Source organism: Panthera tigris, chromosome D4, assembly GCF_018350195.1.
Source record: "Panthera tigris isolate Pti1 chromosome D4, P.tigris_Pti1_mat1.1, whole genome shotgun sequence".
NCBI classification, from domain to species: domain Eukaryota; kingdom Metazoa; phylum Chordata; class Mammalia; order Carnivora; family Felidae; genus Panthera; species Panthera tigris.
In genome coordinates, this window is record NC_056672.1 from 28,830,597 (window position 1) to 28,856,908 (window position 26,312).

The window sequence follows — 26,312 nt, forward strand, 5'->3', positions numbered from 1 at the left end:
TCCTGGGAAAGAATGGGAACACGTGTCCTGCTGTCGCTCTGTGCCGCCCCCCTCCTCTGCCCCCTGTCCTCCTCCGACCACTTGTAGCAAGGGAGAATTTATGATACAACCCAGGAGGCTTCTGCTTTTTGAGAGTTGGAAGTATTACTTTTCTGCCCATCTCTTATTTGGGAAAAGTGATAAACTGTGTGAATTTAAAAAGAAAACAGTTTTTAGGATGAAGATATCATTGAAGTGATTATCTTCATCCTTTGCAGTGATGAATCGACAATTTGGCATATTGTAGAGGCAGCTGACACAGGCCCTTTTAGGGGGAAACAAGACAACCTGTTTTCAAATGGGCCTTGTCAGAGTGAAGACGGATGACCCGCTGGCTGATTAGGACCATGAATAAGGTTCTGAGAATGCGGGAATGTGTGAGGAGCCCAGGGGTGAAACTTATAAATCAAGGTTAAGGTAGAAGTAGAAAATTCTAAACATCCATCCTGTTTTGAAGGTGGGCAGGAAGTAGATTATCTGCTGGTAAAGGAGTATTTAATATTACTTAAAACTCCTTAAAGTGAGTTTAAGAGCATTATACTTTTCCTCACTCACTGTTGAAAAAAAAACAACAGGGTAAAAATCGTACGTAACACGAGCAATTCTGACATTTAGGGTCGAGAGGAGGAAATTCTCCTTAAAAGTAAATTCTATTGGTCCTTTTGTGTCAGAATTTTGTTCATAACCCTTGAGAAAGATTATCAAAACCTTACTCCATTTTTAATCCATGTTTTAAATTTAGTTTTAAGAAAGAAGCCATTTCCTTCATAGGGAAGTACCACCCCAGAGTCGCCCACAGTTAAAAAGCCAAGCTCAGAGTGCAGACTCCACTGCAGGAGGATTTGGGGTCTGGTTCTCAACTGGAAAATTGCTTTTCAGGGAGAAGGTCATGTTTTCCACTGATAATAGGGTCACTTATATCAAATGAAACACCCTTCCTTCCGACCCAGGAGGATGTTTAAGCTTTGATCTTTCTCCGAAGACAGTAGGAAATCCATTTATTCCTGGCTAGGAAGAAGGGCCTGGGGATGGGAAGTGGGAACGTAGGATTCCAGCCACGCTGGTCCCGTCCTGAGCCCGGCCAAGACGCACAGAGGCCAGGCCGGGTGGAGTCTCCAGAGCACTGGCAGGTGGGGAGGGAGGTCTGGCGGAGACAACAAAGGCCCTAGGAGGGAAAAGATTAAAGGGCAGGAAAGCGCACAGCCACCCCTCACCCCCCACGCAGCTGCTTTTGTGCATTCCTTCAGGCTCTCTAGACTTTGATATTTGCATAAATGGGCCTTGGCTGGACTTCCACGTTGGGACAGAACAGCGAGCCATCACCGAGGATGGGGCAGGCGTTTTCTTCGTGGACAGTCTGGCCGTGACTTCACAGTCATCAGCTTGTGTAACCTTCGTGGGTTGAGTGGACGGGTCAGTCGTCCAGTCTCTGTAACTACGTGCGCACCGTCTGTGTCTCTGGCCAGCAGACCCTTCCGATGCAGACTCCTCTTTGAGCCTGTTTACAAGGCCTGCAGTTACTTCTGTTTTGTTTTAGCCAAAAGGGCCAAGCGCTGCCAGCAGTATGTCTGGAATGTTATTTACTTGGTACATTTCTGTGGCTTTCCTTTGTAGCACTGCACATGCCAGAGCAAGGGGTCATTTACTCGAAAATGCCAGGTTTCACAGTTTGTCTTCTCTATGGGGTGACTTGCTCAGTAAGAAGGTTAGCTCCTGTGCCTGTCAGTTCCTTCCTCCCTTGCTTCCATCGGCCCTCCTGTCCTCCCTTCTTCCCTGCCTTCCTTTTTTGTTTTCTGACTTTGTCCTCTGAACTACTGCTGGTGGCTGCTGCATTGCCCCCCTCCCCCACCCACCGCATCCTAAATGCCCCAACCACACGTTTTAATTCCTGGGGTTTCTGGTGGACTCTGCTGAGGGCCTGGCAGACACTTCATTTGCGTGCTTGCCCTGTTATTATTTCACATGAAAGCTGTCTATTTTGGCACACGTGGCTCCTACGATTTCAGTGGAGCTCTCCGAGCTGAATGGGCGATGTTGTGCAAGGGAAATACAGGTGGGGTTTTCTCTACTGGTGGCCATGGGGGCGGAGGACAAATCTGCGAGCAGTCCCGGCTTGTGCAGAGCCGGCGTGGTAGCAAACAAATGGCTTTTGAAGGAGGGAACCCGTGTGTACAGTTTCTTAATTTGGGAGGTTTCCCAACTGTTCTTGTCCAAATGAAGGAGGAGGGATTTTTTTTTTTTAAAGCAAATTCTTCATTAATAAAAGTGTAAACAAGTCCTGGATAAATGAAAAATGTGGAAGGTGGAAGCAGAGGAGGTTTTCTATCTGCCTCTTCTTTTTTTCAGCCTCCCTTCCTCCCATTTGTCTATGCAATCTAATCATGGTATTTGGGGTTTTAAAACAAGGTATGGAAAATGAGATTAGATAAATCTCCCCATCTGGGGCCAGCCCTGGGGCCGTTCGCACACCTGGGAGTGTTGGCTCCCCCCACCCCCTGCCTAATTTTGTTATGTCATGTGAATGTATAAGCAGCTACAGATAGGAGATGATACCTTTGAAAATCTTTGCCTTGCAGAGACTGCGCCTTCATCTGAGTGTCTCAGAAACCTCACCCATCCACGGCACCTGTTGGTGTGTTAACTCCATAACCAGCCCCAGTCCGAAATGGAAAATTTTTGCTTCCATTCTTCTCGGCCTTTCCTGTCCTTCTGCATGACTTCTCAATTTGCGTGTAAGCTGCTCGGATTTTTGGCTGAAGGGGCTTCTTTGATCACTCTCTTGACAGCATGGGCTTCACAGTCTCACACCTGCTCTTCTTTTACAGTCCAGATTTCAGAGTAAATGCTTCCATTGCCTTGTAATTTCTTCGGCATAAAACTTTGGTGCAGGTTACTCATTACAGGTAATAGCCGTTGGGTGACGGAGACGACTGCTTGGCACAAACGGCCACCTGAACCGCTGCCAGAAACGTAAACTGCCACTTTATTTGTTTCTGAAAGCATCTAAGCTGCAAGCCTATCCGTCATGATCTGGCATGCACATGATAATAACAGGCTCGCCAGGCTGAGAAAGCCGCCCCATGGGGCAACCACGAGGGCAGGCTCTAACAAGACTCCGTGTGTTTTCTCCCCCATTATCCACAGCCCACACATCATCTTCCTCTCTCAGAGCGTCTTGACGGGAAACAGCCATCTCTGTGGGACCCGTCTCTGCCATGAAATCGCTCACGCCTGGTTTGGCCTAGCCATCGGGGCCCGGGACTGGACGGAGGAGTGGCTGAGCGAAGGGTTCGCCACTCACTTGGAAGATGTGTTCTGGGCCAAAGCACAGCAGGTAGGTTTACAGTGACCCTAAGCATTTCCCCACCCAGAGTCAGATTCTCTTCACAGGCATCTGTTCATTCAACAGATATGTAGAGGGCTTATTGTGCACCAGGACTGTGCTGCTTGCTGGGGAGAGAGCTGTGTAAACAGAGAAAAGTCCCTGAGCCCTGGGGGTTCTCAATGCAGGGATAGGAGAGAGAATGGGGAAACAGACAAACACATCTGTAACACGTCAGGTGGTGAGGACTGGAAGGCAGATGAAGCTGGAGAGAGTGGTGGGAAGCTGAGTTTTAGAAGGCACTAGAGGGCTCTCTGATAGTGGACATTCGAGCAGAGACTAGGAGCTCAGGTCAGGCTGTGGCATACCCAGGCACTCCCTTGTGGTTATGGTTGTGGTGATGGTGACTGTGTATGGTTTTGGTTCTTTACTAATAAGATAAAAATTTAAATCGGGAGTTGTCATCTCAGATGTCTGCTGGCAACTAATGAAGACTGAAACGCGGCTGGTGTAATAGGTGAGGGAGCGGTGAGGACTCAGGCCAACTGGGAGCTGCGCATCAGTGAGGGCCAGTTGTCATCGTGTGGACGGGAGGGCTCGGGGGAGCCTGGACTCGTAGTTGTTTAAAGGAAGTTCTCAATCTGGATTTTTATGTGAAATTTAGTAATTTAAAGAATACTATGCCAAGCGAACATACCCAGAGGTATGGGCAACACTTTCCCAGTTTACAACCTCTGCTTTAAAGAATTGGGTGCCAGTGCTAATGAGGATATGGCAGCTAAACTGGTTCCTGCTTATGTTTTAGTTCCGAGTATTTGGTCACTTCTCTTCCCTGCCATCCCCACCCCTTACACGCTTACTGGACTAGTTAACATTTTCTGAAATCTTCAAGTTTGTGCATACCTGTGTGGTTTTGTTTGAGTTCCTTCTGCCTGTTGAAATCCTGTTTATTTTTCACTAACCAGCTCAAGATCACCTACTCTGAATAGCCCAGACTGATCAGTCCACTCACAATCCAATACTTACTCTTCTAGAAGCTTGGAACTCCCCCAGTATTTGGTACCTGCCTCTTTTTCCCTCACTTTTTTCTTTTTCCCTCGAACCTCTCAACTAGACTGTGACCTCTTCCCAAACGAAGCTACATCTTACTCGCCCTCCCACCCTCTCTGCCCCTTGGCCTGCAGCATGCACCCTGTGTCCCCTGCCACACAGTGAAGAGCAGCCACGTGGCAGGTTTGGGAAAGGCGGCTGGGTTTGGAGTCAGACCAGGTATGGAATCCCACCTCTGCTGTTCACCAGCTCTGTAAGTGTGGGTAGTTTATGTAGCCTCCCTGAGCCTCAGTTTCCTCATTTGGAAAATGGGTATAAGAATAAACATTTGCACTGTGAATGGGAAAATTATGAATGACACATGGAGCTTGTGCAAGAAATACCAGTTCTCCTTTTCTGCTCTCATTCTCTTTGTATTTTCCACCATCTGACGCACAGTAGACATTTAGCAAGGGTTAAATAGGCTAATATCAATGAGTCTCTATCAACATCCCTTTTCTCAGGTGCTTCTGTCCTGAGACAATCAGATTTGTGCTATTCTTGATAAGTGTGAAATTTATTTCAGGCATGTAATGATGATCTCTCTGTTCATCATCTCCATCCCCATGAAGCGCTCCTCCTTTGGCTTTGCCCCTGCCCATAGTTCCAGGGGATCACGCCTGAGTCTCATCGCATGGGTCCTGCCTCTTACTGCCCTGAATATGTCCATCTCCACTAACAGAGACATGAAGCCAGTCTGGCCTCATCTCACAGCTGCATACCTTCTGTGTGTCCATCTGTGCTAGACCTGTAGAGATAATAGGATGGGTAAGACACAACCCTGCTCTGAAAGAGGTCATAGTTGAACTGTGAAGATAAGAAAAGCACACAGCAGACAACAAGTTAGAAGAGAGAGGTAAACACCGAATATTGTATGGCTTCAAAGGTGGGAGAGGTCAGGTCTGAGCTGATCCAGAAAAGTCTTCTTGGAGGAGGTGACTTCTGACATGGGCCTCAAAGGGAAAGCAGGAGTTGAGGATTCTTTATCCCTCCTTTCCCCTTAACCTGGCGCAGGAGACAACCCACCTCATCACCCTTTACTGTCTGGGCAATAACTCTTCTATACGTGAAAACACTTTGGTCTGAAATAAAGTGGCCATTCCGGATTTCAGCACAAAGTTTGGAAACATTTCCAGAGCACGTGGGTCACTCTAGCTCCTTCCTTGAAGGGAGGTCTGAGTGTGTGCAGCAGACCTCCCAAGCATGAGAGGAGGGCTCTTTGGGGCAGGGAAGGGTGCACTGGCTCACAGGACTCTCCTGGCCAGCAGTGGATGTCACCAGGGAAGAGGTCATGAGGCACACTGGCCACTTGGCTGCCCAGATGACTGTGCTGTGCAGCACTGAACATTAGCAAGCAGGGCAAAGTGGGGAGGGGGAAGTCACTGAATGAGGAGATAGAAAGTGGCATTCCATAGGGAGAAGTGAATTGAGTTAGCTGCAAGATTGTATCATATAACTTGTCATCAACCCTGATAAAAATCTAAACTCCTTCACAGGTGTCTTAGCTCAGGCTGCCATAACACAATGCCACAGACTGCGAGGCTTAAACAACACTTGTTTTCTCATAGTTCTGGGGGCTAAAAATCCAAGATCAATGTGCTGACAGGCTTGGGTTCTGGGGAGACCTTTCTCTCCTAGCTTGGTGATGGTCACCTCTCAGTATGTCCTTCCATGGCCTCTCCTCTGCATATGTGGAGAGAGAGCTCTGGCGTGTCTTCCTCTACTTGTAAGGACCCCATTCCTGTTGGACCAGGGCCCATCCTAATAACTTCATTAACCTTAATTACCTGCTTAAAGGTCCTGTCTCCAAATAGAGTCACATTGGGGGTTAGGGCTTCAACATACGAATTTTCCATAGCAACAGAGCACACAGAACCTATTGATCATCTGGCCTCTGCTGGCTACTTGGCACCTCTGTCCCTCCCCAATAATAGCGTGCTCCCAGCCTGACCATATCCTTCACCATTCTGTAAATACATCACACTCTTTCTAGGCCCCATGAACCTTGCACATGCTTTCCCTCTGCCTGAAATTCCTCCTCCCCTGGCTGACTCCTCCTGTCCCTGGGGACCAGCACAGGCCCCAGCACCTCCTCAGGAAAGCCTTCTGACTCACCTGGCTGGCCAGAGGGCATCTAGATTCTTCCTTAACCTCTACCATGACTGCACTCTAATGGCTGGTGTTCTTATCAGTCTTCCTGGAGTACATGCTGTGTCCGTAATGTACCCAGGGCCTGGCAGAGACTCAGTAAATATCTGTTGAATGAACCATTAAGGCTCTTTAGTTTCCAGAAATGCCTGTTGATACTGACATTTCCCTCCCTAGTGGATGTTCTGCTGCCCTCCCTTACAGAGACTTTAGCCGCAGGGCCTCATGAGCCCAGTGACAGCCGCCGATTCTCACTAGCAGGGCAGGGAGTGATGGTGCTCCCCTCCCCCAGACTCAGTCCAGGCAGTACACTCTTTCTGGTTATATGCAGACAGAATCATCTGGGCTGCATTAGCAGGCTCCACTGTAAACAGCCCTTAACAAAACTGAGGGCTGGGAAAAGTAGGAGGTAAATGGAGGGGACCTGCCCCACCCTATGCAGAAAGACAAAGCAGGAAAGGTCTGGATGGAATCAGACTGGAAATGGCCCCCTAGGGAAGCCTGCTCTCTTGGGGCCAGGGTTGTGTGAAGGGTGGGTCTAGGACCAGGGGGCGCCTTCCAAACAGCCAGGCCCAGCTCTGTCACCAGCAGAAGAGTGAGCAACTGGCTCTTTGAGGACCCGCCAGACTCCCTCTGCCCTCTGACTTTTCTGGTGGGGCACAAGGCACGGTGGAGAGACCATCAGCCTGAAACTGAGCAAGCTGCTCCTTTGGGCAGCTGTGACCCACACGAGGACAACAGTGACCTTTGTGCACATGTGTTTGTGTGTCTGTGGCCCAAGCAGCTGGACCCCCATGAGGCCCAGGAGCAGCAGGAGCTGAAGGCTTGTCTACGCTGGTGTCGTCTCCAGGACGAGGTGCGGAACTCCCCGGAGGAGATGCAGGTGTTGAGGTAAAGCGCCAGGTGATCTCTTTGCCTTCTCATCCTCTGCCTGCCACCTCCTTCCTTCTCTCCTTCCAGCCACCTCCTGGCCATCTGTGAAATCTGCTGCGTTTCCTTTTTAAATCAAATTGGGTTAGGTCACCACCACCCTCCCCATCCCAGGGATGTGATTGTTGTGTTTTGCGTCTTTCAGGGCTTTGCCTTCTGACATTTTCCTGGTGTCTCTGGCCAGGAAAAAACTAACACAAGGCCGTTTCCAGGACCAAATTCTTCATTTGACGTTCTAAGAGTCACTTTATGTGGTGGCTGAGGACTCAGACAAGGTTGGGGTCTGATGACCTGACAAAATAATAAATAAATAAATAAATAAATAAATAAATAAAGCCAAAAAAAAAAAAAAAAAACTTTAGGAAAACCTTGATTCCTAAGTGTTTAGTAATAACAGATGTTTGTGTCAATGGGGCCTTTTGTTTCCCGTCTTCCCAGCAGGAGGCCGCTCCCGTGCCTGGGGAAGATTCTACTCCTAGCTCCTGAGTTTTGTTTTCAGAGTGTGACTTGTAGCACTTACTTGTAGGATTACTTCTTGCGCTTTTTCCATTTTTGCCCCTCTCTGCTTTGCTCATTTCCTTCACTTCTCTAAATAGTTGTTATTCTGAAACCCGAAGCCTAGGCCCTAGGAACGCCACGATTGCTATGACAACAGAAGCTTTCATCCTGCTAGAGCCAAGCATGTGGAATCCTCAGTCTGACAGGTGGGAAGGCAGCCATCCAGCAATAGCCCCTCATTTTTGATGATGACCCTGAAGGCCAGTCCGCCTCCCCAGCAGGGCCGGCCTGAAATGGTTCAGTTGTTGTTGTTTTTAAATGAACACCCCCACTCCACAGTGAGTGTCCACTGAGGCTAAGTCTGAGGGAAATGCACGGGGCCCAGCCTGACCCCAGGGAGGCTGGCTGGTGCTTTTGAGCAGCACTGCAGCCTGGGCGTGGCCACTCTTCCCACAGACAAGTCCCCCCAGCTCGCACGCAAACCTCTGCGGTCCGCTGACTCATCCATTGTTTAGGAGAGCCAGAGCCAGAGCCAAAGCCAGAGCCAGGAGCCCCGCGTCCCCCACCCAGCACCGCTGTTTGTACACCTCTGCACTCAGCCAGTGGGACGGCTATACCTCCCGTGGGACTGATATGGACAGCGTCCCTGATCTCGTGGAGCTTCGACTTAGCGGGACTCTGTCATATTCACAGCTAGTTATGCTGAGAAGTGGCACGAAGGGAAGGTGTCTCTGAGGACCATGAAGGCTTGAAATAGGAAAGGGCCTGACATGCTGGTGCCGGAGGGATGGTGGGGCCAGATGGGCAGAGAAAGGCAGGCAGGAGTCAGGTCAGCAAGCCTTACTCCAAGTGCCTGCAGCAGGGAAGGGTCATGATCTGTCTTGTGTTTTCAGTGCTGCTCTGGCAGTTGGGGGGGTGGGCTACAGGCAGCAGAAGGATGGCAAGGAGAAGGGTTAGAACCCGCAGTTATCCATGCAGGAGATCCTGGGGGTGGGGGGCAGATGCAAGGAATAGACCCATTTGAGACAGGTTTGGGTGGTGGAGCTGCTGGATCTTTGGTCATTGAATGTGGAGAAGAGGGAGATGGGAGTGTCCAGAATGATTCCAGGCTTTTGACTTGAGCAGCTGGGTAGACGGTGAGGCCATTTGGTGAGACAGCCGAGATACCGGAAAGAAAAATAAAAATCCTTAAGTTTGGGATGCCAAATAGATACTCAATATTGAGAACTCAGTGGGGTCTACAAGTCAGCAGCTCACTGGAGAGATTGGAACATTCAGACTATAAATACTTAAAACTGAGCACATTGAAATCACCAAGGAGAGAGGACGGCAAGGGAAGAGGTTGGAGGAAGGTGGGGAGCCAGCAGAGGAACTCTGGAAATCAGTGTGGAAGGGGGGTGGGGCATCGTAATGAACGTGAGTTGATGAAATGTGCTCCCAATTTATAAGCAGGCCAACCGCACACAGAGAAGTCATCACACACATGAGGAGAGCCTTATCTCTGCACTCCATGGGGCTGTGATCAACCCAGCCTCTGAGGGCCAAGAGCTTTTCCTGTGTATATAGAGCCGGGAGAAGAAATACACTATATTTAGACCCTTGTGCTGGAAAGCTTATTATGGCATTTGTTTTTGTCTTAGTATTCAGAAATCGTGTTTGCCTAAATTTAGGCAAACCATGAAATGGCTGCATTTGAAAGATTTGTTGCACATCAGTATAGAAACCAGGGCTATCAGATGTGCTTATGGTGGAGATGAGATGTTTCTGAACCTGCCCTGAGTTACATAGTCTAGGTTTAGTTTACTCCCATCCTGTGGAATTCTCCCTTAAATGGGAACGGAGAGCCTAGAAATAACCGAAAGTGAAAAAGAAAAAAAGAATCAGAGTTATGAGAATTTGTTCTCAGGTTTTATTTTTGTTTAATATGCAAAGAAATCGCTTAAGACAAGACCATAATCAAAGACGCTATCTTTCTCCTCCCTCTCTTTCAAGATACCCCATGGTCTTGAAGTGATAGACCAACAATTTAGAAGTTTGGTTTGTGTCTTGCTACGTTCCTCATTCCTCGGTGTTGACAGACAAAATGGAAACTTTTCTTACTCATCTTTGCAGTAGCTTTCAACATGGTTGACCACTCCCTCCTTCTAAAACCACTTTCTGCACTTGGCTTCTGTGTGTCACACTCTCCCTGATTTCCTTCTGCTCTGATGCCAACCCTTCCCCACCCCTCCTGCTGGCTATTCAACATCTTCACTTAGATGACTCACAGCTCAGAAAGAGAGATTAAGGTGTCCAACATCATACAGCTGATAAAGAGCAGAGCAGAGATTGAAACCTAGGGATGGAAACGACCCTCTTTTCCCTAGTCTCTCTCTCTCTGCTTTCAAGGAACTCGGTATAGCATTTAGTTGCATTTAAAAAAAAAAGACAAAAAACAAAAAACAAACCCTGAAGGTATCTTGAACCATGGAAGGATACAAAGATTAGGGTTAAAAAAATTATCATTAGGGGCGTCTAGGTGGCTGAATTGGTTAAGCATCTGACTGTTGATTTCGGCTCAGGTCATGATCTCACTGTTGGTGAGTTTGAGCCCCGTGTTGGACTCTGCACTGACAGCGTGGAGCCTGCTTGTGATTCTCTCCCTCCCTCTCTCTCTCTGCCCTTCCCCTGTGTTCTCTCTCTCTTTTTCAAAATAAATTAAAAAACTTAAAAGAAAAAAGTATCCTTGGGCCAAGCATCTTTGTCTTTTACACATGAGTGCATGTGTCTGATTATTTCAGTAGCTATAAGAAAAAAAAAAACCTCAACATTGTGTTGATTATAGATATTGGAGTATTAACAAAGTGAGAAGAGAAAAACTAAAATTGTATTTGGCTCTGACGTGCTAATGTTATAACTGTTTCCCAATTGTGTCTTCCATACACCCGGTGTTGAACATGGCTCTCATCGGATATGTCCTGGATTGACTTGGTTGTAAGATTTCATTTGGTTACAACAGTTCCTGTGTTTTCCTTCTCAGCGTTCCTTGGCTGGGGAGCCTGTAATGTGGCGGCAGGCTCTTGTGGCATGACGATTTGCTCATAGTTTCAAAATGCTAGGGGTCACATTACTCACTCCATGTCTTTTCTCATTTGTTAATTATTAAAGATGCTTTTCCCATAGATGAGAGCCCGGCAACTCTCCCCAGACTCCCCCCCCCTCACCTGTCCACTGACCCTGGACAGAACTGTACGAGGCAAAGCTGATCTTACTGCTGTCCTACTCTGCCTGGCCGCCACCACTCTGCTCTCCTGTTGTTTCCACCCCCGCCCTACCCTTGACTGTGCAGCAGTCGTGACTCTTGCCAGGGAAGATGCGAAGGGCCTTCTGTAAGACTCCCATGCTTTTGGTCCCTGGGGCGCTGCTGGATTCTGGCATTCTCTCTCTAAAGAGCTTTACCCTGTGAGTGTTAGTATATTCTGACAGGTCTGCGGGACAGAAGAGCTACAGTGGCAGGGTCAGGAGAAATCTCTGTTGGTTTTTATTGTTTGTGATTTATTATCACTTCCCCTCTTTTCTGGATTCATTGTTAAAGTCAAGCTCATGCTGAGAAAAACGTGAAAATATATCATGTTGAGAAGGCGCTGACAGGCCCAGAGTCTGATGTGGCTCTTTCTCCTAGCTGCTGCCTCCACAGACGATATAATTCTAGAGAAACACCAATATCTTTTCCTACTTTCCTCATAAATGTCTCATTCCCTGGTCGAAAAGACATCCCATAATAATGGGGGGAACCCCATGTATGCAGCTGTCCACAGCCAAGACGAAGTGTGCATGCCGTGCCGTTGGTTCTATGGGTTTGCGTGACACCTGAACACTGGATGTTCCATTTAAAACAGTAAGACTTTGGGGGCACCTGGGTGGCTCAGTGGGTTAAGCGTCCAACTTTGGCTCAGGTCATGATCAAACGGTTCTCGCGGCTCTCACAGTGAGTTCGACCCCTCCCATCGGGCTCTGTGCTGACAGGTCAGAGCCTGGAGCCTGCTTCAGATTCTGTCTCCCTCTCTCTCTGCTCCTCCCCTGCTTGCTCTCTGTCTTCTCTCTCTCTCTCACTCACTCAAAAATAAGTAAACATTAAAAAAAAATAATAATAAAACAGTAAGACTTTTGAAATCAGTCTATGTGTACACCTCTGGTATGCATGAAGCTTTTGCCTTTAAAGTTTTTCTCAAAATTTTTATTTCTGATCCTTGAAGAACACAGCAGTCTTTTCCCACCCACATGTGGGAACTCAGCCACTCGTAGCCACACAAAGCTGCCTCATGGGAAAGCTCCCGTCCTTCCAGAGTCCCTTGTTGCCGTCACGCACCCACCTCCAGCCCAGAGGCTCAGCCTCCGCCGCTCCTCCTCCTGGGGCCAAGACTCCCAGCATGCCCACCTCAGTCTCCACCGGCCCCACAGCCTGGGAACAAATCTGTTCACTCTTTCCTGGGCAGCTCCCTTCCCCATGGTCTTCAGTGTTTATTCCAGACCTTTCCTGCTCTCTCTTCTCTTGCCTCCTGTCCCCCAGGGAAAACTGAAGCCATCAGCCATGTTCTCCCTTCAATTCTATAAATGCATCAACATCCATTTCTCCCTGACCTCTCAGATGCCTGAAGACAACCTGTCAGTCTTAATACAGTTACAGACAAATTTCTAGTTCCAGAGGTAGAAGTGGAAATGCATGTGCATCGACGCAAGTCTAGAACTTGCATATACCTAGGTGAGCTTTAAACCTTCTGCCCATAAGGAAGAAGGGAAGGGGGGGGGGTGGGAATCCATATATGAAGGGAGAATGAAGTTGCCATCACTTTGGGCCATGGGCTGGGGTCATGATTCTAGGGAAACTTTTTTCCTAAGGCCATTTTGCCCTTAAGATCACCAGATTCTGTAAATGTATTCCGGTCTTTATATTATTGGAACTCCTCTGCTTTGTTTGATACTATTGATAACTCTTGCCTTCTGGGGATCTCAGTCGCCTGGCTTTCCTGGTGGCACCTCTTCTGGCTCTTCTTCAGAGTTCTTGTTTCCTCGGGGGCTCCACTCTTAGAGTAGTCTCATCCCTCTGGAGTAGTCTCATCTACACCCCCTGCCTTAGGTGGGATTCCCCAGAAGCAGTCCCTGAGACAAGATTCATGGGGAAGAGATTTATTAGGAAGTATTCCCAGGAGGGGAAGTAGAAGTGAGGAGAAGGAAAGGAGGCCAAGCCAGGGTATCAAGTCAAGTCACATAGGATTGCTGTGGAGGCAGTGCGGGTCAGTCTCAGAGTTGTCCCCACCAGGGTGTGGCTCAGCGTGTGTATACCCCTTTGCCTGTCCTCATTGCTTGGACAGATGTACGTCCCGAGGTACTTCTGTCTCTTGTGTTTACAGGTAGAAGAACCTCAGGCAACCAGAGAGCCACATCTGACAGAGTCATGGAGAGCAGGACAAGAGTTAACGTGCACACAGATAAAAAGGCCCCACAGAATGTGAGTGGGGCATGGGCACTGCTGACTATACCTCCTCTCTGTGCTGGAGGCTCCCACATCCCCAGGCCAGCCCCACTCTCTCTTAAAGATCACATGTGACTGCTTAGCTGCCCACTTGACATCCTCTTTTCCTGCTGGCCCTACAGCCATCTCACACTGGTAACCCTGTCCCATGGGCCCCATCTGCTCACCTCCTATGGTGGTGAGCCCATCAGTGGTGGCTCAGGTTCTCACGTTCATCCCAGGTCAAAAATGGGGGATCTTCCAGTTCCTCCCTCCTCTCTCCTCCTTGCCCTGGGAGGGTTTAAGTCATCACTATGAACTTTTCTCACAAGTGTTCTCAGTTGGGCCCTTCTCCACTCCTAATACTGCTGTCTCCCTGGTTAGAACTTAACTCACTGGCACCAATCCAACAGCTCCCGAATTGTTCTTTCTGTCTCTAGTCATCAAGTCCACCTTCCTCACTGCCACCGTGGAGCTTTCCCTGAAACACCTTCTAATTCCGCCACCTTCTTACTTAAAACTCTCCAAAAGCTTCCCTTCACCTCCAGGAAAAACTTCCAAGTTCCTTAATACAGCAGGCACAGCCCTGCACGCCATCACTCCTACCTGTGTTTTACAGTCCCTTCTCTTGCCATTTTTTGCTTCACCCCAGCCCCCTCACTGAGGTCATATAGAACCCTACAGTATTAGTTTGCCAGAGCTGCCATAACAAAATATCACAGACTGGTATGTGGAAATTTATTTCTTACGCTTCTGGAGGCTAGAAGTCCAAGATCAAAGTGTTAGCAGGTGTGGCTTCTTCTGCAACCTCTCCTCTCTGAGCCCACACTTGGTCTTTCCTTTGTGTGCCTGCATTCCTGGTGTCTCTCTGTGTGTCCTGATCTCCTCTCCTTGTAAAGGGTACCAACCAAATGCCTCATTTTAACTTAACTAGCCCTTTAAAGGCCCTGTGTCTAAATCTAGTTGCATTCTGAAGTAGGGCGGGCTAGGGCTTCAACATAAAAATTTTGGAGAAATGTAATGCAGCCCATAACATCTACTGTATGCCTGTTCTTTCTTAACCTCCTTGCCTTGTTTTCATGTGGTCTCTATTAGAATGTCCTCCTCTTATTGCATGACCCCAAATTGTCATGATTCAACACAGATATCACCACATTCCAAAAGTCTCAGGCTCTCTCCTGACAATATAAGCATGTGACCCTCATCTGTAACCCCTAAATGCTCTGGTTGTATCTCCATCCCTCATCTTACTACATTATTTGATAATTAAATTCAGAATGAGCCATGTTATATTGCCAATTATCGACCCTTTTTAACCTACAAACACATTAGTTTCATATGGTCCAACCTAATGCATCTTTCTTCTGAGTCATGAGCCTTGTGAATCCAAGGACTTCTTCACCTCTGTATACCACAGGGTTTGGCACTAAATGGATACTCAATAAATGTTGAAGAAATGAATGTCCTAGACAACATGATCTCTGTCCCTGAGGTTCTTTCTATATTATTTGCAGCGTTGAAATATTGGTCAGAAGACAGTAGATAGAAAAACCCTAGGCTGTATCCTCAGAGTTCTGAGGACTGGGATATTACTGTTGGCAGGTTTAGCTAGAAAGGGTGGCTGGGAAGATGTGAGGTTTGAACTGGGATGGAAAGAAAGGCTAACATTGAGACTGGGAAAGAGCTGGAAGGAAGGGAACTCAAGGAGCAAAGCATGGCAGACGTAAACAGTGAATTAATTGTGGAAATGGACATTAAAGTGAGAATGAGCTTCCTGGAAAGGATAGCCATCAGGAACCCCATGAGACTGAAGGGGGCCAGGGAAGGACAGGCTAAGTAATGGAGTTCCTTAGATGCCAGATTCAAAAGTTTGCACGTGACCATCCAGGCATTGGGGAGCTATTTTCAGTTCCAAGAATGACATAATGAAAATGAGAGTTCTGGGAAGATTACCCAGCCTGTGAGATCACACATGATCAGAGAGACAGAGACTAGAAGCCATTTCAGGAACCCACACCTGAATTTAGAAGAGCTTAGGATCCTCTTCCTGGTTGGCCTAGGGCTCTAAGTGGCTCATTTGGGGCTATTCAAAACTGGTTGGAGAGTCCATACAACTTCAGAGAAGGCTTCTAATAATAGGATGTAAAGCTTTCTCTGATTGCAGATAAGGATTGGATTGACCCACTAAAGGAAGTGGTTGAATATGTGGGCTTTGTGAAGTTTGTTATGACTTTAACAGAGTGAAAGGCAATAGTCCCAGCTCCTTATTGGCCAAAGCCTGGTCTGTCCTGCCTCATTTTAGAGAAACAACAGCTGCGAATGAAGGCCTGGACCCTCTCCAGAGCTTGTCAGTCTTCAGGTCTCAACCCCGGAGAGTAGTCTAGGGTTTAGGAAGCCAGAGTGCCTGGATTTGCATCCTGTTCTGACTCCTCCACTTGCTGAGTGACCTTGACAGAGGTACACAGCATAATAAGCTTTGGTCTCCTCACTCTAACATGGAGATGATAACACAATGGTTTCTACTTTATAGATGAGTAAGAGGGATAATGTGATGAATATGTACAAATCACTTAGAACACATATATTGGGTTGAGTCACAGGGACTTGCCATTTTGGTAGATCTAAAATGGCTCAGTAGTGTCAGTTTCCAATGATTCAACCTACAGTAAACACTCAACACATGTTAGGTACTGTCATCTAGACCCTCTGACACTTGGTCAATATTTACCCAACGAGTGACAGAGGGCACAAGGACACAGCCCTCGCAGCCAGCCCCACTCTCTCTCCTGGTTTGTTCTGGTTTCTCTCTTCTCTCACTGCTGCCACCCTCCTCTGGTGAACACAAAGGCACCCTTCTCCTGTCTCTTTAACAACTGGAGCCTGGAAACACTACTTTTCCTCTTGATTAACTTGGAATTGGCAAGAATGTTCAAAAAGTTAATTTATAAACTTAGATTTTTTTCATTATTTATTTTTGAGAGAAAGAGACAGAGCGGGGGAGGGGCAGAATCTGAGAATCTGAAGCAGGCTCCAGGCTCTGAGCTGTCAGCGCAGAGCCCAACATGGGGCCTGAACTCGCAAACCACGAGATCATGACCTGAGCTGAAGTCGGATGCTTAACCGACTGAGCCACCCAGGCACCCCGAAAAGTTAATTGTATTAAGAAGTTAAGAGGATTTTTTAAAAATTTTTTTTAATGTTTGTTTATTTTTGGGAGAGAGACAGAATGCCAGTGGGTTGGGGCAGAGAGAGAGGGAGGCACAGAATCTGAAGCAGGCTCCAGGCTCCGAGCTGTCAGCACAGAGCCTGACACGGGGCTCCAACTCACCAGCTGTGAGCTCATGATCTGAGCCGAAGTCGGACACTCAACTGACTGAGGCACCCAGGTGCCCCAAGAAGTTAAGAGGATGTTTAAAGAAGGGGTGGGGGAGCAAGAATGCCTGGTTACCAATGAAAAAGATGGGATTAAAAGCAAAAACAAACCCCCCAAAAAGTTTGAACATTAGACAAAGATGCTTAAACTAATAGCTTGAGGCAAGAATTACCTCGGCAATGCTTCTAAGACAAATGGAATCTTCATACCTTCCTGGAACCTACTTTTGGTCTCATCTGTACATCAGGGCCACACTGGTGTCCCCTCTGGTGCTGCTCACTCGGTACAGTTCCCCTGGCATTCTGTGCAGAATCTGACCACAGCCCTGAGGAGAAAACAATTCTGGCCTCTATGGCTTCAAGCGTTCTTACCTGAGTTCTGACCGCTGGCACTGGCCTGTGCACTTCCTGGGATCTCTACATACATACCTTGGAACTCCTACCCTCTACTCCATCCCTCAAGCCCGGGACCCCCTTCACCCCATTTTTTCTGTCTTGTTCTCTTTTTTTGAGCTGCGCACACTAGCAAGCTAGCTGTATAGACGGTTTCTACCCTTTCGTGACAGGATGGTGCTGTACCTGTGCCAGCATTTTCTGAAAAACCTTAAGGCTCTCCGCTAGCCAGAAACAGACTCTGCCCTTTCCTGTCTCAAAGGCCAGCTCCCTCCCCCTGAGCTGCCCACTCAGTTCCTGTTTCCTGTTGGAGGGACACCCTCAGTTCACACTTCTTTTACCCGACAAAGATGATAGACATGTCCTGAATATTTGAACTCAAATAGCACTCCCTGTTCATCTTGCTGAACCATTCCCTGGTTACTCATCACTCAGGTATTTCTAAGGGAGGGATAGAATTCTCCTTGATAGGCCCCTAATTACATATTTACTGTACATTGTGTTTCATTTTTACAATTACATTTAGTAGGGTTTTTTAAATATAGGAAAACTTAAAGAAGAAATAAAGCAGTTCATAATCACTGCTTAGTTAACCATGGTGTGGGGGTGGGTTTGTTTTGTTTTGTTTTTGTAATAAAAGTACTAAGAGGAAAACCCAGACAGTTTAGAAAGGTGTTAATTCCATCCCCACCATTCCAGTCTTCATTCACCCTAAGATAATCTCTGCTAGCATTTTCTTGTGAATCCTTCCAAAAATAAATTTTGTAAGTATACACGCATACTTCTGTATTGCTCCCCCGTGTGCGACTGATTCATTATAACACTGTTTGCCTGTGAAATATTTTCCTAAAACATAATGCTAGTCCTGTATAATAATAATTCATGTATATAAACCAATCTATAATAATTCACTCTTATTTTGCCTCTGAGGATATCTCACGCACTCAGCCAATCCTAGCATGATGTACACTACATTCATGGCTAGTGAGTGTTAGTTGCCCGCTCAGAAAAACTCTCATCCTCCCTGTACACTTCCCTCGAACACCACCATTTAGTTTGTGTTTTGGCCAATAGTTTTGACCAAGAATGGCTGACAAACAATACAGGTATTTGACTGGACTGCTGCAAGGACACATAAAAAGAATCTTCTACATGTTAAGTTTTATAAGGGCTTCTTCCTCTTTCAAGTCAGTGGTGGAGGAGATAAAGAATAAAAAAGAGGGATTATACTTCTGTTCAAGATTGCACTGGAGGTTCTAGCCAAGGCAGTTAGGTAAAAAAGTGAAATAGAAGGCATCCAGATTGGAAAGGAAGAAATAAAACTATCTCTTTTTGCAGGCAAAATTATTTTATATATAGGAAATCCTAAGGAATTTTCTCTCCAAAAAACTGGCAGAACTAATAAACAAGTTCAATAAGGTTGCGGGATACAAGATCAATGTACACAAGTCCATTGTGTTTCTATACACTAGCTATAAATAATCTGAAAATGAAATTAAGAAAACATTCATTTGCAATAACATCAAAAATAATGAAACAGTAATAAATTTAACAAAAGAAGTGCAATACAGTGGAAAGTACAAAACATTGTTGAAGGAAACTGAAGAATGAAGTAAATGGAAAAGCATCTTGTCTTCATGAATTGGAAGACTTAAGATTGTTAAAATGGCAATGCTCAGTGTCAAAATTCCAGCTGCCTTTTTTTTTTTTTTTTTTTCAGAAATGGACAAGCTGATCCTAAAGTTCATATGGAAATTCAAGGGACCCAGAATAACCAAAATGATAAAGATTGAGGACTCATACTTCTCAATTTCAGTACTTACCACAAAGCTACAGTAATCAACACATGTGATTCTGGCATAAGGACAGACATATAGACGAATGGAATAAAATTGAGAGTCTGGAAACAAACTGTTCTTTCTGTTTATGATCAGCTGGTTTTTGACAAGGGTGCCAAGACCATTCAATGGGAGAAAGAATAGTCTTTTCAACAAATGGCCATGGGGTAACTGGATAACCACATGCACAAAATGAAGTTAGACCCTCTGCTTCATACCACATACAAAAATTAACTCAACATGGATCAAACCCCTAAATGTAAGAGCTAAAAACATAGGTATAGATCTTCATGGCCTTGGATTAAGCAACTGTTTCTTAAACTAAAGAACAAGTGACCAAAGAGGAAAAAAATCAATAAATTGGACTTCATCAAAATTAAAAACTTTTGTGTTTCAAAGGACTCCATCAAGAAACTAAAAAGACAACCCACAGAATGGGAGAAAATATTTGTGAATCGTATATGAGGGACTAGTATTCAGGATATATAAAGAACTCCTATAACTCTTATAACTCAAAAGACAACTCAAATTAAAAATGGGCAAAAGGGGGCACCTGGGTGGCTCAGTCAGTTGAGCATCTGACTCTTGATTTTGCCTCAGGTCCTGATCCCAGGGTCATGGGATCAAGCCCCGTGTCAGGCTCCGTGCTGAGTGTGGAGTCTGCTTGGGATTCTCCCTCTCTTTCCTTCTGCCCCTCTCCCCCATTCATGTGCTCTCTCTCGCTCTCTCTCTCTCTCTCTCTCAAATGATTTTTTTAATGGGCAAAGGATTTAAATAGACATTTCTCCAAAGAAGATATACAAATGGCTAATAAGCACATTAAAAAATGTGACATTATTAGCCATCAGGGAAGTGCAAATCAAAACTTCAGTGAGGTATCACTTCATACCTACTAGGACAGCTATCCTGAAAAGTCAGATAGGAACAAGTGCCACAGAGGATTTGGAGAAATTAGAACCCTTGTACATTGTTGGTGGGATTGTGAATTGGTGCAGCTCCTTTAGAAAGCAGTCTAGTAGATCCTCAGAATGTAGCACATAGGGTTCTCATACAACCCTGCAACTCTACTCCTAAGTATTTACCGAAGAAAAGTGAAAACATAAGTCCAGCCAAAAACGTGTACACAAATGTTCATAGAAACATTGTCCTTAATAGTAAAAGTAGGAACAACCCTAATGTCCATCAGCAGATGAATGGATAAATAAAGTGTGTTATATTCGTGCAATGGAATATCATTCAACCATAGAAAGGAATGGAGTACTGTTATGTGCTACAAAAATAGATGCCTCTTGAAAACATTATGTTAAGTGAAAGAAGCCAGTCACAAAAGGCCATGTGCTGTATGATTTCATTTATTGGAAATATTTGGAATAGGCAAATGGATAGAGACAAGAAGTAACTTAATGGCTGGAGTGAAGGGAAAAATGGAAAACCACTGCTAGTGGGTGTGGGATCTTTTTTGGGGGTGATGAAAATATTCTGCAATTAGGTACTGGTGATGGTTACACAACCTTATGAATATACTAAAACCAGTGAATTATACTTGTTTTTAGTTTTTTTTTTAATGTTTAATTTTGAGAGAGAACACAAGTAAGGGAGGGGCAGAGAGAGGGGGACAGAGGATCTGAAGCGGACTCTGTGCTGACAGCAGCAAGCCCGATGTGGGGCTCGAACGCACAAACCATGAGATCATGACCTGAGCCCAAGTTGGCCACTCAACTGTACTGAGCCACCCAGATGCCCCCGAAGTTTTTTTAAATGGTGAATTTTATGATATGTGAATTATATCTCAATTTTTTTTAAAGAGAGAGATTGATGGAAATCATTGCATATTTTATAACATTTCATAACATCATTTCAGCCTTAGCAGGGTTGACCAGCAGTGTCTGAAGGAGAGATGGAAGATGAAGTTATGGCAGAAGGCAACTGGTTTTCTCAGGGCATTGGATGAGCCCCAAGGAGCCATATCTAGCACTGGATGCCTGGAAGATATCTCCATAGGGTTTGTGGTATAACAACCCCACCTAGAGATGAGTCACTTCCAAGAAAGCATCCCTCAAGTACAAGTATATACACATGAGTGAGTGTGTGTGTCAATTTGTTTCCACCACATACCGTCCCTTCCATTGTTCTCTTAATAACCTGAGGTGCCTGGGTGGCTCAGTTGGTTGAGCATCCAACTCGATTTCAGCTTAGGTCATGATCCCAGGGTCATGGGATCAAGCCCTGCATAGGGCTCCATGCTGAGTGTGGAGCCCGCTTAAGATTCTCTCTCTCTCTCTCTCTCTCTCTCTCTCTCTCTCTCTCTCTCTCTCTCTCTCTCTCCATGTGTGTGTGTGTGTCTTCCTCTCTCCCTCCCTCTGCCCCTCTCCCCTGCTCACACACTCTCTCAAATTAATAACCACAATAAAAACTAAAAAAATAATAATAATATAGTCCTGACTCTAGTTCTATCATCAACACATGTAGGTTTTGGTTTTTTTTTTAACTACTGCAGAATATTCCAGGATATGAGTGTCCCACAACCAACTAACCACTTGTCAACCACTGGACATTTTGGTGATTTCTAGCTTTCTGCTTTTCCAAACAATACTGTGGTGAATGGTCTTACTGTTAATGCACAGCATGTTAAATATAAGACCTAAATAGTACTCAGTTGCCCGCAAGGCTGAGAAGAGAGCTCTTCTCCCAACTACTCATCTTGTTTTACATCCTGGTGCATACTGGGCTTCAAACCCAGGCAAGCCCTCCACCCCCCTGTGGCTACCAGTCCTCAGCTCTGTGCCATTCTCCACCAAGGAGGGAAAGTCCTTCTCCAGCTCCCACAGACCATCTGCTCCTCTTTGAGTCATAAGATGAGACGAATCTTCCCACCATCTCAGCACACAGCAGCACACATGCTGTTGGTGTTCAAAAAGTGCTTCCAGCCCCCCTTACAAAATGAAGCCAGTGTTTGTCTCATTTGTCTCTTTCTGGGATAGTGTCGTGGTTTTTTGTTTTTTTTTTTTTTTTGCTTTTTTTTTGATGCAGTACAAAAAAGTTTTCCCTTATTACCTTTTCTCCTGAAATCACCTCCTGTAATTTCCAAGTTCTCTGTAGTCCTATGTTCTGAATGTGTATAGCTGACGGACAGCTTGCCTTTCGTCATGATCACCCTAGCCCTGAATAGAGTATGCGGCTCCTTTTAACCTGGATTCTGAGGATTCCAGTTCAGGTTTACTGCATATGCACCTCTCTTGCCTTCGCCCTCTCTCCTAGACTACAACTCTGTAAAAAATATAATGAAAGCCTCTTATGCTTGGATCATATACTCTTACGCTACATCTATCCCCAAATATATGTGGTTGAATAAAATTAAGTTTCCTCTAATTCATTTACGTGTGTGTGTGTGTGTGTGTGTGTGTGTGTGTGTGTGTGAAGTTTATTTATTTATTTTGATAAAGAGAGAGAGCAGGGGAGGGGCACAAAGGGAGGGAGAGAGAATCCGAAACAGATTCCACACTATCAGCACAGAGCCCAACACGGGGCTTGAACCCAAGAAATGTGAGATCACGACCTGAGCCCAAGTCAGATGCTTAACCAACTGAACCACCAAGCTCCTTGTGTGCTTGTTTTAATCAGAATTTTTAATCAGAATCACCCTTGATGCTGATTTGGCATGACCAAGGCTACATAGCAAACCTGTTGACTCCACTATAGTGGATGAATAATGTTTTACATCTAAATACTGCAGCTTAAATAATTCTGGGTTATTTTATCTTCTAAAATCCTAGAACATTAGGGTCAGAAAGGACCTTGAAAGTGATTCTGCCTAACCTTCTGTATCCCTGACAGACAGCTACCCAGCTTCTACCAAAGGATTTCCAGGATCCAATTCTCCCTGCTCTGGCAAGCAGCAATTTCCCTGTGGGTATGCCCATCTTAAAATGGCCTTCCTCAGACTGGGCTGGAACTGCCTCCTTGTAAGTTCTTCCAGGTCATCTTCTTTACCTCCAGAGTTACACAGGATTTGCCTTGTTCTCACCCAAACAAATCCACATGTGTGAAGACCATTGTCTTTCCTTTCCTGGTCACTAGGTCCCAAGATTTGGAAATCTGTCATACCTAATGCAAGGTTGGGAGAACCCTTGCCTTCCTGGGCTTGGTCCTTTGTTGTTGTCTTCATTGACAGTGACTTTCTCCAGATATGACACCTGAACTGAACACAGTGCTGTTTGCAGTTACACCTTTGAAGAATTCAGTGGGACTATTCCTGCTTCTCTTGTCCGGCTAGGCCAGAAAAGAATGAACAAGTACTGATCAAGTTGGATGCACTCACATATATACCATATTTCGTTTTTAAACCAGTATCCTACACCTTCTAATGGTGGTCCTACCATTCCAATCCCCACACATTTTTCTCTCCTCAGTAACGTTTATTGAGTGCTTCCGATGTGCCAAACACTTTTCTAAGCACTCTATGTACATGATCTCATTTTGTCCTCAAAATGGCCCTATGAGATGGGTTCTGGTACCATCTTCCTTCCCATGTGAGAGATGAGGAAACCAATGCATAGGGGTGTTAAGCAGTTGGCCACTTTTCTACAGCCAGTGGGTGGCAAGCCGGGATGCAAGTAGAGGAAAGTCTGGCTCCAGAGCTCAGCTCTTGACCACTGCTCTGGACGCTGTCTGATGCCCTCCCCAGCAGTACTTCCAACTACCTTCTCGTTGCTCCTGTTGAGCCCACCTACCAGCGTGGTTATTATTTTGGAAGTCACATCAATCGCTGTTGAGTTTATGGGGAAAGACTTATTCTTTCAAACCTCTTTGTTCTTATTAACTATTGTCTTATTAATTTTGGATCTTCATGTCAGCATGTGCTTGCTGTTCTTGCCTGTGGATGCTGTCAATCAACCAGCTAGACTCCCAGCTTGGACTAAAATGCAAATCTGTTACACCAGTACATCGTCATTCCTGGGGCTCAGCCTAAGTAGTACTCCCTCCTGGTTCTAGCCAGTAATTAATCAACAGCCTTGAGTTCTGTTTTTTAACCTAAAAGGCATGAAACAACCACTATGCACTCACCACTGCTACATCCATTCTGCCAGCTGACTTCTGTCAGGATGCCTGATGCCTGCAGTGAATTTATGGAAGTGGCCCTCCAGATTCTATGTTCACTCCTATAGTTCCTCATTTTCTGTTCTAAGAGCTCACAAGCTCTGTGTGAGTCACAGTCACGAATTTCGTCTTTCCTCCTCTTAACCCCTCTTCCTTAGCAAATGAGAATAACATTTGTCTGTCCCCACCAGTCCCTTTCCTGTTGTCTCCGTTGGTGATGTCCCCAGAGGTCTATGATTGCCAATGGAAGCTTTCAGAGTTGTGGCATGTCCCTTACTGGGGCCTGGCATCAGAACTCTTCAAGGAGGAGGGAGCCCCCGTCACCTGTCCCAGGCATCAGTTCCCACAGAACAATGCTGTTCTGCCATGTGCAATTTGAAAATCATTCTCCTTGGCAGGAAAGTTGAAGCAAAGTGGGAGTTCAAGTACTTCTGTTGGTTCCGTTGTGTCTTCACACCTGGTCTTTTTTATGCTCCAAACAATCCCTCTAAAGCCCCTTTTGTTGTCCTAAACATTCTCCATTAGCATCAGCTCCTTCTGACTTTTTGCCTTCCTGACAAGGATTTTATACTTCTGGGCTCTTATATTTAGCTTTGGTTTTTTTCTCTCTCCAGCATCCCCCACTTTCATCTTTTCGCACATGGCCTCTGAAAATTCACCTCATCGGAAACCTCCTGGGCAGCCATCTTGGTGTCTTTGCTCTCTGTTGTCTTCCTTATGTCCTTTGAAGACATGTCTAAATTACCTCTGGCTCAGACCATTGTATTAATCTCTATTTTATTTTATTTTTTTTCCTCTGGGATTTTGTTTCCTAGGGAGTTCTGATTTATGGGCCCTCAAAAACCTGGGGACTGTTTTGGTTTTGTACTGATGCTCATTGCTTCCCGCTTTTCGAAATTTCATCCTTCATTTTCCTACCCTGCTTATCAGAGCTGGTGGACTTTGTATTTTCTACAGTTCCGCTAACTACAGATCTTTCCTTGGTCACCTTCAGCAGCTGACCTCTCTTTCTATAGGTTCTGACCACTGGCTCCTTTCACCATCAGGGGTTACAACATACGTCTGCACTTTTCTCTGGCTCCTTGGAGGGAAGCTTCCTTCTGTCTTAAATCATCTTAGCAATTGCCTTTTTCAACACCAGAGCAATATCCTGCTGTGTCTGCTACAGGATAATGGTCCCTGATGGGGAAGAGAACCTTCAGGCTGGATAACTGTTAAATCCATTGTGAAAAGCACACAGATAATCAAACTTGCCAAACGGTAGCTCTGACACAACACAACTTCATTAGTTAAAGGTGTGCACAACTTTCTGTCCACTTCTCTCTGGTAGCACAGTCCACAGTCAGGTCGGTGGCAAGGATGCACATTTTATAGATGGGAAAGTTGCTGCAAAAACAAATGGAGAATATAAGATTCCTGTACTTTGAATTATTTGCGCCTTCATTTTTTACCCAGGATTTTAGAAATCTTCTCACAGAGTGGTGTAGACTATGGGCTTGTGTGTCAGAAATATGCCCAGACCTAGCTCACAAGAACTTTAGGCAACACCTGAAATTTGTTGTTTCTTTTTATTCGTTTTCTGCTGATTCTTCAAGGAGCAGATTTAAAGACTGACCCCTGCAGGGTTTACACTCAAAATTGGGTTTCTCAAAGGGAAGGTGTAAGTCCTCATTACTGTGCCGTACCTTCTTTAAAATACTTTTTATTTTGCAGTAATTTTAGACTCACACGAAGTTATTAAAACTAGAGGTTCTGTGTACCCTTCGCCCAGCTTCCCCTAGTGATAATGTGTAGGACCACAGAGTGAGGTCTTTTGTTAATGCCTTTGCCTGTCATAGGCGGGGTCAGCTGGTGTTCCCTGAACTCCAGTCAGAATGCATTATGCCGATGACAGCATTCATGCTGTGCATACAAAATGCCAACAGGAATTCTGGCTAAGTGCTACTAGATGCTACAACAGCCTGATGAGGTGTCATGGTCACGATCGCTGTCCCCTTTTTTACAGATGAAAGAACAGGCTTCGTGGGGTTGCTTGACTTGCGTGGTTCTTAAGCGGCAGAGTTAAAATTCACACCCAAACTCTTACCCAGTGTTT

At 45.7% G+C, this 26,312-nt stretch overlaps 1 protein-coding gene across 11 annotated transcripts in view; it reads left to right on the forward strand.

Moving 5' to 3' along the window:
* Positions 1-26,312, forward strand: part of AOPEP (aminopeptidase O (putative)) — a 340,077-nt gene that overhangs the window by 183,552 nt on the left and 130,213 nt on the right. For 6 of the 11 annotated variants that reach the window (XR_006210295.1, XM_042963287.1, XM_042963288.1 and 3 more), the window contains exons 6-7: positions 3,184-3,373; positions 7,383-7,489. Coding sequence is in view for 8 of the 11 variants with exons in the window: in XM_042963287.1 (XP_042819221.1) it covers positions 3,184-3,373; positions 7,383-7,489 (297 nt within the window). In the remaining 3 variants the exon portion in view is untranslated. Of the gene's footprint in view, positions 1-3,183; positions 3,374-7,382; positions 7,490-7,673; positions 10,532-13,416; positions 13,515-19,002; positions 19,501-20,981; positions 21,237-26,312 lie in introns of those variants that run through there. The other 5 variants (XR_006210297.1, XR_006210296.1, XM_015540603.2 and 2 more) reach the window with 5 other exon arrangements.